The 14288-nt window shown below is 55.2% G+C and overlaps 2 protein-coding genes across 4 annotated transcripts in view; both read left to right on the top strand.

Annotated features, from left to right (window-relative positions):
* The window catches only part of PCOLCE (procollagen C-endopeptidase enhancer), a 35838-nt gene extending 31891 nt beyond the window's left edge, over nucleotides 1-3947 (top strand). Inside the window, exons 8-10 of one of the 3 annotated variants that reach the window (XR_014473680.1) lie at nucleotides 240-407; nucleotides 642-2168; nucleotides 2466-3947. Coding sequence is in view for 1 of the 3 variants with exons in the window: in XM_083185790.1 (XP_083041916.1) it covers nucleotides 240-407; nucleotides 642-772 (299 nt within the window). In the remaining 2 variants the exon portion in view is untranslated. Of the gene's footprint in view, nucleotides 1-239; nucleotides 408-641 lie in introns of all 3 variants that reach the window. The other 2 variants (XR_014473679.1, XM_083185790.1) reach the window with 2 other exon arrangements.
* Nucleotides 3948-7231: 3284 nt separating this feature from the next.
* Nucleotides 7232-13530, top strand: MOSPD3 (motile sperm domain containing 3). The gene is made up of 6 exons (XM_083185795.1): nucleotides 7232-7383; nucleotides 10539-10800; nucleotides 10885-10960; nucleotides 11037-11242; nucleotides 11323-11487; nucleotides 12942-13530. Exons 2-6 carry the CDS (start codon nucleotides 10602-10604, stop codon nucleotides 12971-12973), a joined length of 678 nt encoding a protein of 225 aa, XP_083041921.1. The 5' UTR covers nucleotides 7232-7383; nucleotides 10539-10601; the 3' UTR covers nucleotides 12974-13530.
* Nucleotides 13531-14288: the final 758 nt, after the last annotated feature.

Raw genomic sequence — 14288 nt, 5'->3', positions numbered from 1 at the left:
CTTGACCAATGTCTTTCTCATAGGATCAGTGTGTAGATCTTGTAAAACAAATAATATGAAGAAAATCCTGTTGTGGGTAGAGTAGTGATGCCCAAACCCTTAAAGACCATCTCCAGGCCTATAAAATGTTTCCTATTAGTAGGGTTATGTAGGACTCTGGTGGGACATAACCTGCACCATAATGGAGAACCTCTTTGTCCTGCAACACCATGCTGACTTGTCTTTACTCCTTTCTCAAGTGGTGACCGGCACAGTAAAGACTCTCGTGAAAGGCGAAGTGGAGAACACCTTGCTGGCCAGCGTCAACATTATCGAAACGTACAAGGCTGGAGATCTTAACATCCAAGAAGTCGGGAAGACAATCCAGATTGTCAACGAGTGTCCCAGATGTCCCATCCTGAAGAAAGGTAATCTAGAGTGACACTGAGCATGCCTATAAGAAAGATATTGAGTACCCAACATGTAACTAAGCCTGGAGGAGAAGATGGCATGGATAGTAGGTGGAATGTGAATGAGAGAAGTAGTGTTCTTTCTAGCAACCTGCACCCTTCGAAACCTGTGCAGTTCCTCCTTCCTGCCTGGGGTGTCGCTCTGTACTCTGGTCTGATTCTCAGCACTGAGTATGTTCTCTTTGTTTGTAGGTTCCAGCTATCTGTTCATGGGGAAGGTGAATGACGATGGGCAAGGCAGAATCCTTGGAGACAGTTTTGTTATTGCTTACCGAGCTCAACAGCACCAAATTCTGAATAACATCGCCAAGAAACCCTGCTAGTGGTGACCACGTCATCATGGTGCCAGCACTACTAATGGCTGCCATGCCGTCATGGTGCCAGCACTGCTAGAGGCCGCCTTGTTGTCATGGTGCTAACACTGCTATTGGCTGCTATGTGGTCATGGTGCCAGCACTGCTAATGGCTGCTATGTGGTCATGGTGCCAAGACTGTTAATGGCTGCCATGCTGTTATGGTGCTAGCACTGCTTATGGCTGCCATGTTGTCATGGTGCCAGACTTGCTTCGGCCTCATTCTTTATCTCGCATAGATTCTACATTGCCTCAATAGCATTAAACGGACCACTAAACCTTAATATCCATTGTAAGTGAGAGCTACTAATACCATTTACTATATGCAAGAGTTATTACACCTGAAGGCGTGTGGGGGAATATTTTCCCAGAGCACAGCAGACTTCCTGTGACTAAGCAGACACAGAGGGCAGTAGCCGCTATTGGACAAATACCTTGGCCAGCCTGCCAGAGAGGGTATGTGGGCAAGCATGGTGCAATGTCATCTTACCCCTTGTCCGGGTATGTGGACCCCTCAGGGCTTAGTGGCCTTTAATTGAATGTAAAATGGCCGCCGTGGAGAATGCTTTGGAACTGATATATTTTCAGCCTGTTTCTTTCCTTACAGGATGTAATGGTGCTTCGTTCTAGCACCCGTCATCAGGGTTTATTGCCTCTATTTCACATGGCCTGTTGCTATCGGCAACCAATCAGATACTATCTATTATCTTCTAGAAGGTGCTAAATAAATAAGCAATAGATTGGTTACCCATAGCAACATCCCATGTGAAATAGATCTCCCATCCTCCATCGTCTTACTCTCCTGGGTAGATCACAATTCCAGACCCTTGTCCCCCGTCCATCCGCCCAATTCTCCCGCCATCTTGCTTTCTTCTTCCCCTCTTCCCAATACTTACCATAGACACCATATCCCAGACTGCTGGGCCCCACATTGCACAGTACCAATTCTCTGGGTCCTCCAGCAAGAAACAATGGGCCTGATTCTGGTGCTGGGCCCCACACTGCACAGTACCAATTCTCTGGGCCCTCCAGCAAGAAACAATGGGCGTGATTCTGGTGCTGGGCCCCACATTGCACAGTACCAACTCTCTGGGCTCCCCTCCAGCAAGAAACAATGGGCCTGATTCTGGTGCTGGGCCCCACACTGCACAGTACCAATTCTCTGGGCCCTCCAGCAAGAAACAATGGGCCTGATCCTGGTGCTGGGCCCCACACTGCACAGTACCAATTCTCTGGGCCCTCCAGCAAGAATCAATGGGCCTGATCCTGGTGCTGGGCCCCACACTGCACAGTACCAATTCTCTGGGCTCTCCAGAAAGCTGTGACTGCAGAAACTTGCACGGCGACACAGGTTTTTCATTTGTAGGTACTGAGAATTACACCCAGTATACCGGACAAGAGGAGTGGCACTGTGCAGTTGTCCCTACAATAGGTCATGAAAATTGCACCCAGCACACAGGATAGAAGAAGTGGCACTGTGCACCTGTCCCTACGTATAGAATACAATAGGTACTGAGAATTGCACCCAGCATACAGGACAAGAGGAGTGGCACTGTGCAGTTGTCCCTACGTATAGAATACAATAGGTACTGAGAATTGCACCCAGCATACAGGATAGAAGAAGTGGCACTGTGCAGTTGTCCCTACATATAGAATACAATAGGTACTGAGAATTACACCCAGTATACAGGACAAGAGGAGTGGCACTGTGCAGTTGTCCCTACGTACAGAATACAATAGGTACTGAGAATTGCACCCAGCATACAGGATAGAAGAAGTGGCACTGTGCACCTGTCCCTACGTATAGAATACAATAGGTACTGAGAATTGCACCCAGCATACAGGATAGAAGAAGTGGCACTGCAGTTGTCCCTACGTATAGAATACAATAGGTACTGAGAATTGCACCCAGTATACAGGACAAGAGGAGTGGCACTGTGCAGTTGTCCCTATGTATAGAATACAATAGGTACTGAGAATTGCACCCAGCATACAGGATAGAAGAAGTGGCACTGTGCACCTGTCCCTACCTATAGAATACAATAGGTACTGAGAATTACACCCAGTATACAGGATAGAAGAAGTGGCACTGTGCAGCTGTCCCTACGTATAGAATACAATAGGTACTGAGAATTGCACCCAGCATACAGGATAGAAGAAGTGGCACTGTGCAGTTGCCCCTACGTATAGAATACAATAGGTACTGAGAATTGCACCCAGCATACAGGATAGAAGAAGTGGCACTGTGCAGCTGTCCCTACGTATAGAATACAATAGGTACTGAGAATGACTCGCTTCCTCCCGCCATGTTGTGTGATGTAGGCCTTCTCAGAACGTCATAAACCACTAATCTGTGACTGGCATTGAGTCTGTGTCTGCGGTCGCTGGGACACGTAAAGCCGGTGTTGGTGGTCTGTACACATATCAGGGGGGGCTGGGGTGCTTTATCTTCCCATATTTACCACGCACACACCTGCAGCTGCTGATGACGTACATCTCTGAATCAGGCTAATAACCGGTCGGTCTCGGTGCACAGTGATATCTGACCTTCCCGTCTACTCTTCCTTCTAGCAGAGCTGCATCCAGACATCAGGGCGTAGGAACCACCAGGCCATCTAGACCTTTCAGGGGCCCATTTATAAAATATAAAGCAAAACTCAGTCCTGAAATGTAGCTCAACTCATGGTCATTATTAATCCTCAGGAACATGGCCGCCCTAGCTACAATACAGGGGCTCTCTCCTAGGACAACTCATGGTGACTATTAGTCCTCAGGAACATGGCCGCCCTAGCTACAACACTCTCTCCTAGGACAACTCATACTTGCCTACCTGACCCTCTCCATGAGGGAGAAAACGCTCTGTTCCTGGACTTTCCTGGTAATGTACGATTGCCATCACCTGTGGGGAGCTGGGTAATTGATAAGAAAGGTGTCACCACAGGTGCTGGCAATCATACATTACCAGGGAAGCCCAGGAACAGAGCATTCGGCCAGGGTGGCGCCCTCCGCTGCTGGGGTATCACCACCTGCTGTACCAACACACACACTCCGTCCATTTCCTTCCTCTGTCTGCTCCCAATCACTGTCCACGATGTTGAATATAATTGATCTGTCAGTTTTAATAATAAAATGCTCCTGTTTCTTCCCCTGGCCTCCAGTTTGTGACTGAGCGACTGACAAGCAGGGTGCTGGGGCAGGGGATACAGGACATCAGCGGTGGGACAGGGGATATAGGACACCAACGGTGGGACAGGGGATACAGGACACCGGCGTTGGGACAGGGGATACAGGACACCGGCGGGGGAACAGGGGATACAGGACACGGGCGGGGGGACAGGGGATACAGGACACCGGCGGGGGGACAGGGGATACAGGACACCGGCGGGGGGACAGGGGATACAGGACACCGGCGGTGGGACAGGGAATACAGGACACCGGCGTTGGGACAGGGGATACAGGACACCGGCGTTGGGACAGGGGATACAGGACACCGGCGGGGGAACAGGGGATACAGGACACCGGCGGGGGGACAGGGGATACAGGACACCGGTGGTGGGACAGGGAATACAGGACACCGGCGTTGGGACAGGGGATACAGGACACCGGCGTTGGGACAGGGGATACAGGACACCGGCGGGGGAACAGGGGATACAGGACACCGGCGGGGGAACAGGGGATACAGGACACGGGCGGTGGGACAGGGAATACAGAACACGGGTGGTGGGACAGGGGATACAGGACACCGGCGGTGGGACAGGGGATACAGGACACCGGTGGGGGGACAGGGGATACAGGTGGCGGTGGGACAGGGGATACAGGTGGCGGTGGGACAGGGGATACAGGACACTGGCGGTGGGACAGGGGATACAGGTGGCGGAGGGACAGGGGATACAGGTGGCGGTGGGACAGGGGATACAGGACACGGGCGGTGGGACAGGGGATACAGGACACGGGCGGTGGGACAGGGGATACAGGGGGATACAGGCGGCGGTGGGACAGGGGATACAGGACACGGGCGGTGGGACAGGGGATACAGGGGGATACAGGCGGCGGTGGGACAGGGGATACAGGAAACGGGCGGTGGGACAGGGGATACAGGACACTGGCGGTGGGACAGGGGATACAGGACACTGGTGGGGGGACAGGGGATACAGGCGGCGGTGGGACAGGGTATACAGGACATCGGCGGTGGGACAGGGGATACAGGACACGGGCGGTGGGACAGGGGATACAGGACACGGGCGGTGGGATAGGGGATACAGGACACGGGCGGTGGGACAGGGGATACAGGACACCGGCGGTTGGACAGGGGATACAGGACACGGGCGGTGGGACAGGGGATACAGGACACCGGCGGGGGGACAGGGGATACAGGACACGGGCGGTGGGACAGGGGATACAGGACACCGGCGGTGGGACAGGGGATACAGGACACGGGCGGGGGGACGGGATACAGGACACCGGCGGTGGGACAGGGGATACAGGACACCGGCGGGGGGACAGGGGATACAGGGCACCGGCGGGGATACAGGGCACCAGTGGTGGGACAGGGGATACAGGACATGCGCGGTGGGACAGGGGTTACAGGACACCGCCACTGAACCACCTGGCACTAGAGGATGCACAGTACAAGTTTACACACCGGGGCCACCCTGGGGCAATAACACATATGTACCTTTTATTAGGCCAAGCCTTAACCACCAGCCAAACTCAGAACCAAGCCTGTCCTTCAGGGTAGCCATGGCGTGGGCTCATGAGGACACATTCACCTCACGAGTAGTGTGAATATAGGTCACATATTGCCCCAGAGGTGTCTAAGGTGCCAAGCAAAGTGAGTGGAGGCATGCTGGTTTAACCCAAAGCATGGCGGCTTCTGTATAGGTGGCAGGTTCATTCCAACTGTAGCTGTATCCAAAGGAAAGTCGTGCGCTGGGCATCCCTCCCCTGGTGCCAGACTCGGTTCTGGGAATTGGCAAATTTTTGGCGAAATGGAGGCACCTGGGTGGACGGCCCTGCTTTCCAATAGAATGCCTTAATATGGTTCTACACCTAAGCAGATAATGTCATTCCGATGACGGTATTCCGTGGTTTGCCACCCTCAAATGGTAAACACCCCAGTTCCATCCCTGGGTGACTATGCTGCAGAGATTTTGCGCGTTCACAAGAAAATTGAATAGTTTTTTTCATATCGAATTCGCATACCCTCCAACATCTCCAACTTAAAAAAAATCAAAAACCCGGTGCAGGGGGTGTAGCCATAGATAGAGGGGCGTGGCCATGGGCAAAAGGGGTGTGGTCATGACCCTTTTACTATCCACTAGCGCAGGGCTGGGCAACACCGGCCCTCCAGATGTTAGTGAACTACACATCCCAGGATGCTTTGCATTAATTTTGCTATGTGGCCATGCTGAAACTGATGCAAGGCATGCTGGGATGTGTAGTTCATCAACATCTGGAGGGCCGGTGTTGCCCAGCCCTGCACTAGCGTATCCCAATTTTAAAATATAGATAAGACTGCGCTGGCTGTCTCTACCTCTAACAGTCAGAATCATTGGCCATTGTTAGTTCCCGCTGCCGGGTAGGGTTCTCCCTACTGTGGCACTTCAGTCCGCCCGCCGGTGATGTCACGCAGCCGTTCTTTGATCCCTGCAGCAATGACCGCTTGTGCTGTAGTGGCTGGTTGAGGTGTAGCTGAGGCGGGGCCAATCTACAGTCACTGGCTCCATTGATGGGGCTTGTAGTCTTCCCACAGCTGTAGTCTACCCTGAGCAGGGAGAGGCAGGCCCACCACATACCCCTGCTATGCACCCTAGGAGATGTAGTCCTGGCCAGCTGCTCCACCATGCTCACTGGGGTTCAGTTGGCGGTGTTGTAAACTACAACTCCCAGAGTCCCTCAGCAAGCCAAAACTTTGCCTAAAAAAAAAGTAAAATCGGTACACTTTGTTTCAGCCGGTCCAGACCGTTAAAAGATGGTACTGTGTACCGGCTAAATCGGTACAGTTGGAGTGGGTATGAATTCGATGGCAAAAGCCCAGGCATCATTTGATGGTGGGATTCCGATGTCCATCCCTACTATGACTCTGGCCTATACCTGTATACACTCCAAACACACAGCTCTATGGAATGAGCAGGGAAACTCCTTCTAACTACAGTTAACTGTACCTAGCAGTGTGACTCAAGAGCAGGTGACTTTCTGTACCACGGCAGCCATTTTGCTGTAGACTAGACACGTGAAATCGTGAATGCGTCCTGCAAAATTTTGGTCTCTGAGAAAATGGCCACCATAAGACGTTGCGCCTCCCCCTAATGTGGTGAGTCACGTGACTAGGATCGCGTCTTGCTGTGTCAGATCAACAAGTCCAGCACTGTATAGGTGGGGCTCTTTGTTGCCAAGCAACGTCCGAGTATCTGGACACGATAGGCCGACTCCCAGCCAATCAGTGAGCCGGAGCCGAGCCACATCTACCGGCTGTCAGAGTGTCTCCCAGCAACGAGCTGACGGACGCAGGTGGAGGCCAATGGGAGCGGCGGACGGTGGGAGACATGAGGAAGCCGCGGCGGTGATGGCGGAAGCTGCAGGTAACGGCGGCTGTCCCGTTATCCGGGGTTCCCCTGATATTGCTGACGTCATCGTGTGTATAGCGCCCTGCATAGGGACTGGGGGAACCACAGCCGGCGCCATGGCAACGGGATGGGGTTGATGGGCGGAGACCTCTGTGTACAGGATGAGGGCAGGAGTACCGGGCAGAGAGAATTGCAGTCAGTGGCAGTGCCCAAGATGAGGGCAGGAGTACCGGGCAGAGAGAATTGCAGTCAGTGGCAGTGCCCAGGATGAGGGCAGGAGTACCGGGCATAGAGAATTACAGTCAGTGTGCAGGATGAGGGCAGGAGTACCGGGCATAGAGAATTGCAGTCAGTGTACAGGATGGGGGCAGGAGTACCGGGCAGAGAGAATTGCAGTCAGTGCCCAGGATGAGGGCAGGAATACCGGGCAGAGAGAATTGCAGTCAGTGATGGGATAGGGGCAGGAGTACCGGGCAGAGAGAATTGCAGTCAGTGTACAGGATGGGGGCAGGAGTACCGGGCAGAGAGAATTGCAGTCAGTGTACAGGATGGGGGCAGGAGTACCGGGCAGAGAGAATTGCAGTCAGTGCCCAGGATGAGGGGCAGGAGTATCGGGCAGAGAGAATTGCAGTCAGTGCCCAGGATGAGGGCAGGAGTACCGGGCATAGAGAATTGCAGTCAGTGTACAGGATGGGGGCAGGAGTACCGGGCAGAGAGAATTGCAGTCAGTGCCCAGGATGAGGGCAGGAGTACCGGGCAGAGATAATTAAAGTCAGTGACAGGATGAGGGCAGGAGTACTGGGCAGAGAGAATTGCAGTCAGTGACTGGATGAGGGCAGGAGTACCGGGCAGAGAGAATTGCAGTCAGTGCCCAGGATAGGGGCAGGATTACCGGGCAGAGAGAATTGCAGTCGGTGACGGGATGAGGGCAGGAGTACCGGGCAGAGAGAATTGCAGTCAGTGCCCAGGATGAGGGCAGGAGTACCGGGCAGAGAGAATTGCAGTCAGTGTACAGGATGGGGGCAGGAGTACCGGGCAGAGAGAATTGCAGTCAGTGCCCAGGCCCCAGGATGAGGGCAGGAGTACCGGCCAGAGAGAATTGCAGTCAGTGCCCAGGATGAGGGCAGGAGTACCGGGCAGAAAGAATTGCAGTCAGTGATGGGATAGGGGCAGGAATACCGGGCAGAGATAATTGCAGTCAGTGACAAGATGGGGGCAGGAGTACCGGGCAGAGAGAATTGCAGTCAGTGACAGGATGAGGGCAGGAGTACCGGGCAGAGAGAATTGCAGTCAGTGACTGGATGAGGGCAGGAGTACCAGGCAGAGAGAATTGCAGTCAGTGCCCAGGATGAGGGCAGGAATACCGGGCAGAGAGAATTGCAGTCAGTGATGGGATAGGGGCAGGATTACCGGGCAGAGAGAATTGCAGTCGGTGACGGGATGAGGGCAGGAGTACCGGGCAGAGAGAATTGCAGTCCATGCCCAGGATGAGGGCAGGAGTACCGGGCAGAAAGAATTGCAGTCAGTGATGGGATAGGGGCAGGAGTACCGGGCAGAGATAATTGCAGTCAGTGACGAGATGGGGGCAGGAGTACCGGGCAGAGAGAATTGCAGTCAGTGACAGGATGAGGGCAGGAGTACCGGGCAGAGAGAATTGCAGTCAGTGACTGGATGAGGGCAGGAGTACCAGGCAGAGAGAATTGCAGTCAGTGCCCAGGATGAGGGCAGGAATACCGGGCAGAGAGAATTGCAGTCAGTGATGGGATAAGGGCAGGATTACCGGGCAGAGAGAATTGCAGTCGGTGACGGGATGAGGGCAGGAGTACCGGGCAGAGAGAATTGCAGTCCATGCCCAGGATGAGGGCAGGAGTACCGGGTAGAAAGAATTGCAGTCAGTGATGGGATAGGGGCAGGAGTACCGGGCAGAGAGAATTGCAGTCAGTGACGGGATGGGGGCAGGAGTACCGGGCAGAGAGAATTGCAGTCAGTGATGGGATAGGGGCAGGATTACCGGGCAGAGAGAATTGCAGTCGGTGACGGGATGAGGGCAGGAGTACCGGGCAGAGAGAATTGCAGTCCATGCCCAGGATGAGGGCAGGAGTACCGGGCAGAGAGAATTGCAGTCAGTGACGGGATGGGGGCAGGAGTACCGGGCAGAGAGAATTGCAGTCAGTGACGGGATGGGGGCAGGAGTACCGGGCAGAGAGAATTGCAGTCAGTGTAGGGATGAGGGCAGGAGTACCCGGCAGAGAGAATTGCAGTCAGTGGCAGTACCCAGGATGAGGGCAGGAGTACCGGGCATAGAGAATTACAGTCAGTGTGCAGGATGAGGGCAGGAGTACCGGGCATAGAGAATTGCAGTCAGTGTACAGGATGGGGGCAGGAGTACCGGGCAGAGAGAATTGCAGTCAGTGCCCAGGATGAGGGCAGGAGTACCGGGCAGAGATAATTACAGTCAGTGACAGGATGAGGGCAGGAGTACTGGGCAGAGAGAATTGCAGTCAGTGACTGGATGAGGGCAGGAGTACCAGGCAGAGAGAATTGCAGTCAGTGCCCAGGATAGGGGCAGGATTACCGGGCAGAGAGAATTGCAGTCGGTGACGGGATGAGGGCAGGAGTACCGGGCAGAGAGAATTGCAGTCCATGCCCAGGATGAGGGCAGGAGTACCGGGCAGAGAGAATTGCAGTCAGTGTACAGGATGAGGGCAGGAGTACCAGGCAGAGAGAATTGCAGTCAGTGCCCAGGATGAGGGCAGGAATACCGGGCAGAGAGAATTGCAGTCAGTGATGGGATAGGGGCAGGATTACCGGGCAGAGAGAATTGCAGTCGGTGACGGGATGAGGGCAGGAGTACTGGGCAGAGAGAATTGCAGTCCATGCCCAGGATGAGGGCAGGAGTACCGGGCAGAAAGAATTGCAGTCAGTGATGGGATAGGGGCAGGAGTACCAGGCAGAGAGAATTGCAGTCAGTGACGGGATGGGGGCAGGAGTACCGGGCAGAGGGAATTGCAGTCAGTGACGGGATGAGGGCAGGAGTACCGGGCAGAGAGAATTGCAGTCAGTGACAGGATGAGGGCAGGAGTACCGGGCAGAGAGAATTGCAGTCAGTGCTCACCTGACCGTGCTTAGCATTATGTTTGTCTTTTCTATTCTTCTCTGCTGTCCTCCAGCTGGTGGCGATACGCCTGCCTCTCGCTGCACGTGCCTGTGATGCCCACCGCACGTAGTCCGCCATGCTGAGAGGGGCACCAGCAAGACGGGAGGAAGATGACTGGAGGACGGACGCGGAGTCCAGCTCTCCACCAGCCACACGTTCCTCCATCCCGGTCTTTGTCTTTCCGCCGTCCCTGGACTTCTATGCCGATGACCAGGCCAGCCACAAGCAGGTCCTTACCCTGTATAACCCATTCCCTAAGGTGCTGCGGTACAAAGGTGAGGTTGCTGTATGAATGTGTGTCCTGTAGCAGATCCAGACTGTGGAGGCCACTGAGGTTTCTCTCTCTCTCGGTCTCTTAGTCCTCTCCACGGCTCCCTTGCGTTATACGGTGGTGGATGCTGAAGGCCTGGTCAAGCCAAACTCCTGCATTGACATGTGAGGCTTCTGGCTGTATCCGTATAGCCGTCTTCTCCTGCAGAGAGTCGGAACTCATTCTCCCTTCCTGTTGCAGAGTCACCAGGCACCGTGATATCCGGGCACGACATTACGGGAGCGCAGATAAGTTCCGGGTGGAGATATGGGAAGAAGGTGGAGGAAGAGCTACCGGAGGAAGGAAGGACATCCCTGCCACACTACATCCCACCAAACCAGAACCACGTGAGAAAGGACCGTCCGAGACGCCGCACTGGCAGCCCCACTCACACATGTTCTCACATGGTAGGAGAAACGCGTAGGGTGGCTACAGGGAGCGTCTGGTCTGGTGGCATCCTATACCTGTGCTTTGTATCGCCACGCAGGAATTCCACGGCCCCTGTCTGCCGGACTCTTCAGCCTCTATGTCCTGGTGGGCCTGACTTCCTTGGTGGTCCTTATGCTTCCTTTACACGGAGACCCCCATAGCCTTCTACATGAGAACCTCCATGTGTCTGTTGTCCAGAAGCTGGTTGCTGCTTACGTATTAGGTATGATTCTTACATGTAAGGGTGGGACATACATGGTGGCGTGCTCTCAGTGGCTGCGGTCTATAACTGCAGGGTATAGGGTGGCACCTGCCATCAGCTGGGCATTCATGACACTCCTCACTGTTACACATCCACAGTCTCCCTTCTCTCACACTCTCCGGCCCAACTTCCCCGGAGTCTCCCCCCCTCTCTCGCTCCTTCTGGCCGCAGAGCCTCTCCCCCCTCTGGCCGCAGAGTCTCTCCCCTTTCGCTACTTCTAGCCGCAGTCTCCCCCCTCTCGCTCCCTCTAGCCACAGAGTCTCCCCCCTCTCGCACCTTCTGGCCGCAGAGCTTCTCCCCCCTCTGGCCGCAGTCTGCCCCCTCTCGCCTCCTCTGGTTGCAGAGTATCCCCCCCCCCCCTTGCTCCCTTTGGCCACAGTCTCTCCCCTCTCGCTACTTCTGGCTGCAGAGCCTCTCCCCTCTCGCTACTTCTGGCTGCAGAGCCTCTCCCCCCTCTCGCTCCTTCTGGCCGCAGAGCCTCCCCCTCTTCTGGCTGCCGACTCTCTCCCCTCTCGCTACTTATAAGCGCAGTCTCCCCCCCTCTGGCCAGAGTCTCCCCCCTCTCGCACCTTCTGGCCGCAGTGCCTCTCCCCCCTCTGGCCGCAGTCTGCCCCCTCTATCGCCTCCTCTGGTTGCGGAGTCTCCCCTCCCCCCCCCCCCTCGCTCCCTTTGGCCGCAGAGTCTCTCCCCTCTTGATCCTTCTGGCAGCAGAGCCTCTCCTGTCTCTCGGTCCTTCTGGCCGCAGAGCCTCTCCCCCCTCTCGCTCCTTCTGGCCGCAGAGCCTCCCCCTCTTCTGGCTGCCGACTCTCTCCCCTCTCGCTACTTATAAGCGCAGTCTCCCCCCCTCTGGCCAGAGTCTCCCCCCTCTCGCACCTTCTGGCCGCAGTGCCTCTCCCCCCTCTGGCCGCAGTCTGCCCCCTCTATCGCCTCCTCTGGTTGCGGAGTCTCCCCTCCCCCCCCCCCCTCGCTCCCTTTGGCCGCAGAGTCTCTCCCCTCTTGATCCTTCTGGCAGCAGAGCCTCTCCTGTCTCTCGGTCCTTCTGGCCGCAGAGCCTCTCCCCCCTCTGGCTGCAGTCTGCCCCCTCTATTGCCTCCTCTGGTTGCAGAGTCTCCCCCCCCCCCCCTCCCCTCGCTCCCTTTGGCCGCAGAGTCTCTCCCCTCTTGATACTTCTGGCAGCAGAGCCTCTCCTGTCTCTCGGTCCTTCTGACAGCAGAGCCTCCCCTCTCTCTTGATCCTTCTGGCTGCAGAACCTCCCCTCTCTCTCGGTCCTTCTGGCCGCAGAGGGCCCCCCATATCTCTGACCCGATGTCCCTAAGGTCTGTTCTCCTCTATGGGAAATGTCTAAGGTGACATGACGGAAGCTGCATGCATCAGTATAATTGCCAGCATCTCATAGTGTCCTCTGCCTCCTCCAGGTCTCCTCACCATGGTGTTCCTCCAGGGCTGATAAGGTGGAGACATGTCCTGGGCTACAGACTGGAACGGGACCATTTCCAGCAAAACATGAAGAAATTGTGGGGAACACGGAACATGTTTGTGCATTCCTATGTACAGTACAGGATGTTACATGTGTCTCTGTGCATCTTTACATAGTAGTGTCTACTTTGTATCCGGCCATGTATTATATATGTTGGGTGATGAGGTTATATACCCGCTGGTACCATTATCCTGATTTATAAACACCTGCCCCAATGTCTATGTACAAAGCAGTGTATATAATGTCAACATTATCCAGTGTCTTGGGATCATGGATATGAATATAATGAGAAGTATTTGGGAATGTCCGGGTGGTATGCGGTGTGGCGGACGGACCGGCACAGTTCCCACACCGCCGTGTCTTACGGATTGTACAGCGCTACAGCCTGGAAGCTCCGTATCATCTAGTCCGTAGCGGTCTAGGTCCGGGGCAGAGATTGTGGCTGCAGCAGCACTTTTTGTATTCTTTGTTGATTTTAGAGACGTTTAGGAACAAATGGACTTAAATTAAAATAAGTATGAACATTTTATATTGTCATGGCAATCATGTGTACATTACCCGCACAGAGCCCATAGCCAGCCGTCCTCCATACACGGTTGCTCCTCTCTGTACCGCCGTCTCCGCCATGTTATACGGGAAGCGATATGGGGGATGGGTGGTGATTACTCCTCTCACAAGCTGTTCATCTATAATCGTGTCAATTCATTTGCTGCCACTAAGCTTGGGTCACCCTGCAGGGGGAGGGGCCGGCTCTGCCTGCGTCACCCTGCAGGGGGAGGGGCAGGCTCATAGCTCCCTTCTATCAGCCTATATGGCAGGGCGGGCTCATAGCTCCCTTCTGTCTGTGTCACCCTGCAGGGGGAGGGGCGGGCTCATAGCTCCCTTCTGTCTGTGTCACCCTGCAGGGGGAGGGGCCGGCTCATAGCTCCCTTCTGTCTGTGTCACCCTGCAGGGGGAGGGGCCGGCTCATAGCTCCCTTCTGTCGGTGTCACCCTGCAGGGGGAGGGGGGGGGGGGGTCATTGCGCCCTTCCGTCAGCATCACCCTGCAGGGGGAGGGGCAGGCTCATAGCTCCCTTCTGTCTGTGTCACCCTGCAGGGGGAGGGGCCGGCTCATAGCTCCCTTCTGTCTGTGTCACCCTGCAGGGGGAGGAGCAGGCTCATAGCTCCCTTCCGTCAGCGTCACCCTACAGGGGGAGGGGCGGGCTCATAGCTCCCTTCCGTCAGCATCACCCTGCAGGGGGTGGGGCCGGCTCATAGCTACCTTCTGTCTGTGTCACCCTGCAG

This window comes from Crinia signifera, chromosome 4 (assembly GCF_055691185.1).
Source record: "Crinia signifera chromosome 4, ASM5569118v1, whole genome shotgun sequence".
Lineage (NCBI taxonomy): Eukaryota > Metazoa > Chordata > Amphibia > Anura > Myobatrachidae > Crinia > Crinia signifera.
This window is presented reverse-complemented; position numbering and strand designations above follow the sequence as displayed.

Coding starts and splice junctions, on each gene's coding strand:
- MOSPD3 (XM_083185795.1), top strand. CDS start 10,602: ATGCTGAGAGGGGCACCAGCAAGACGGGAGGAAGATGACTGGAGGACG. Junction 10,801..10,884: donor TAAGGTGCTGCGGTACAAAG/GTGAGGTTGCTG, acceptor TCGGTCTCTTAG/TCCTCTCCACGGCTCCCTTG. Junction 11,488..12,941: donor GGTTGCTGCTTACGTATTAG/GTATGATTCTTA, acceptor TGCCTCCTCCAG/GTCTCCTCACCATGGTGTTC.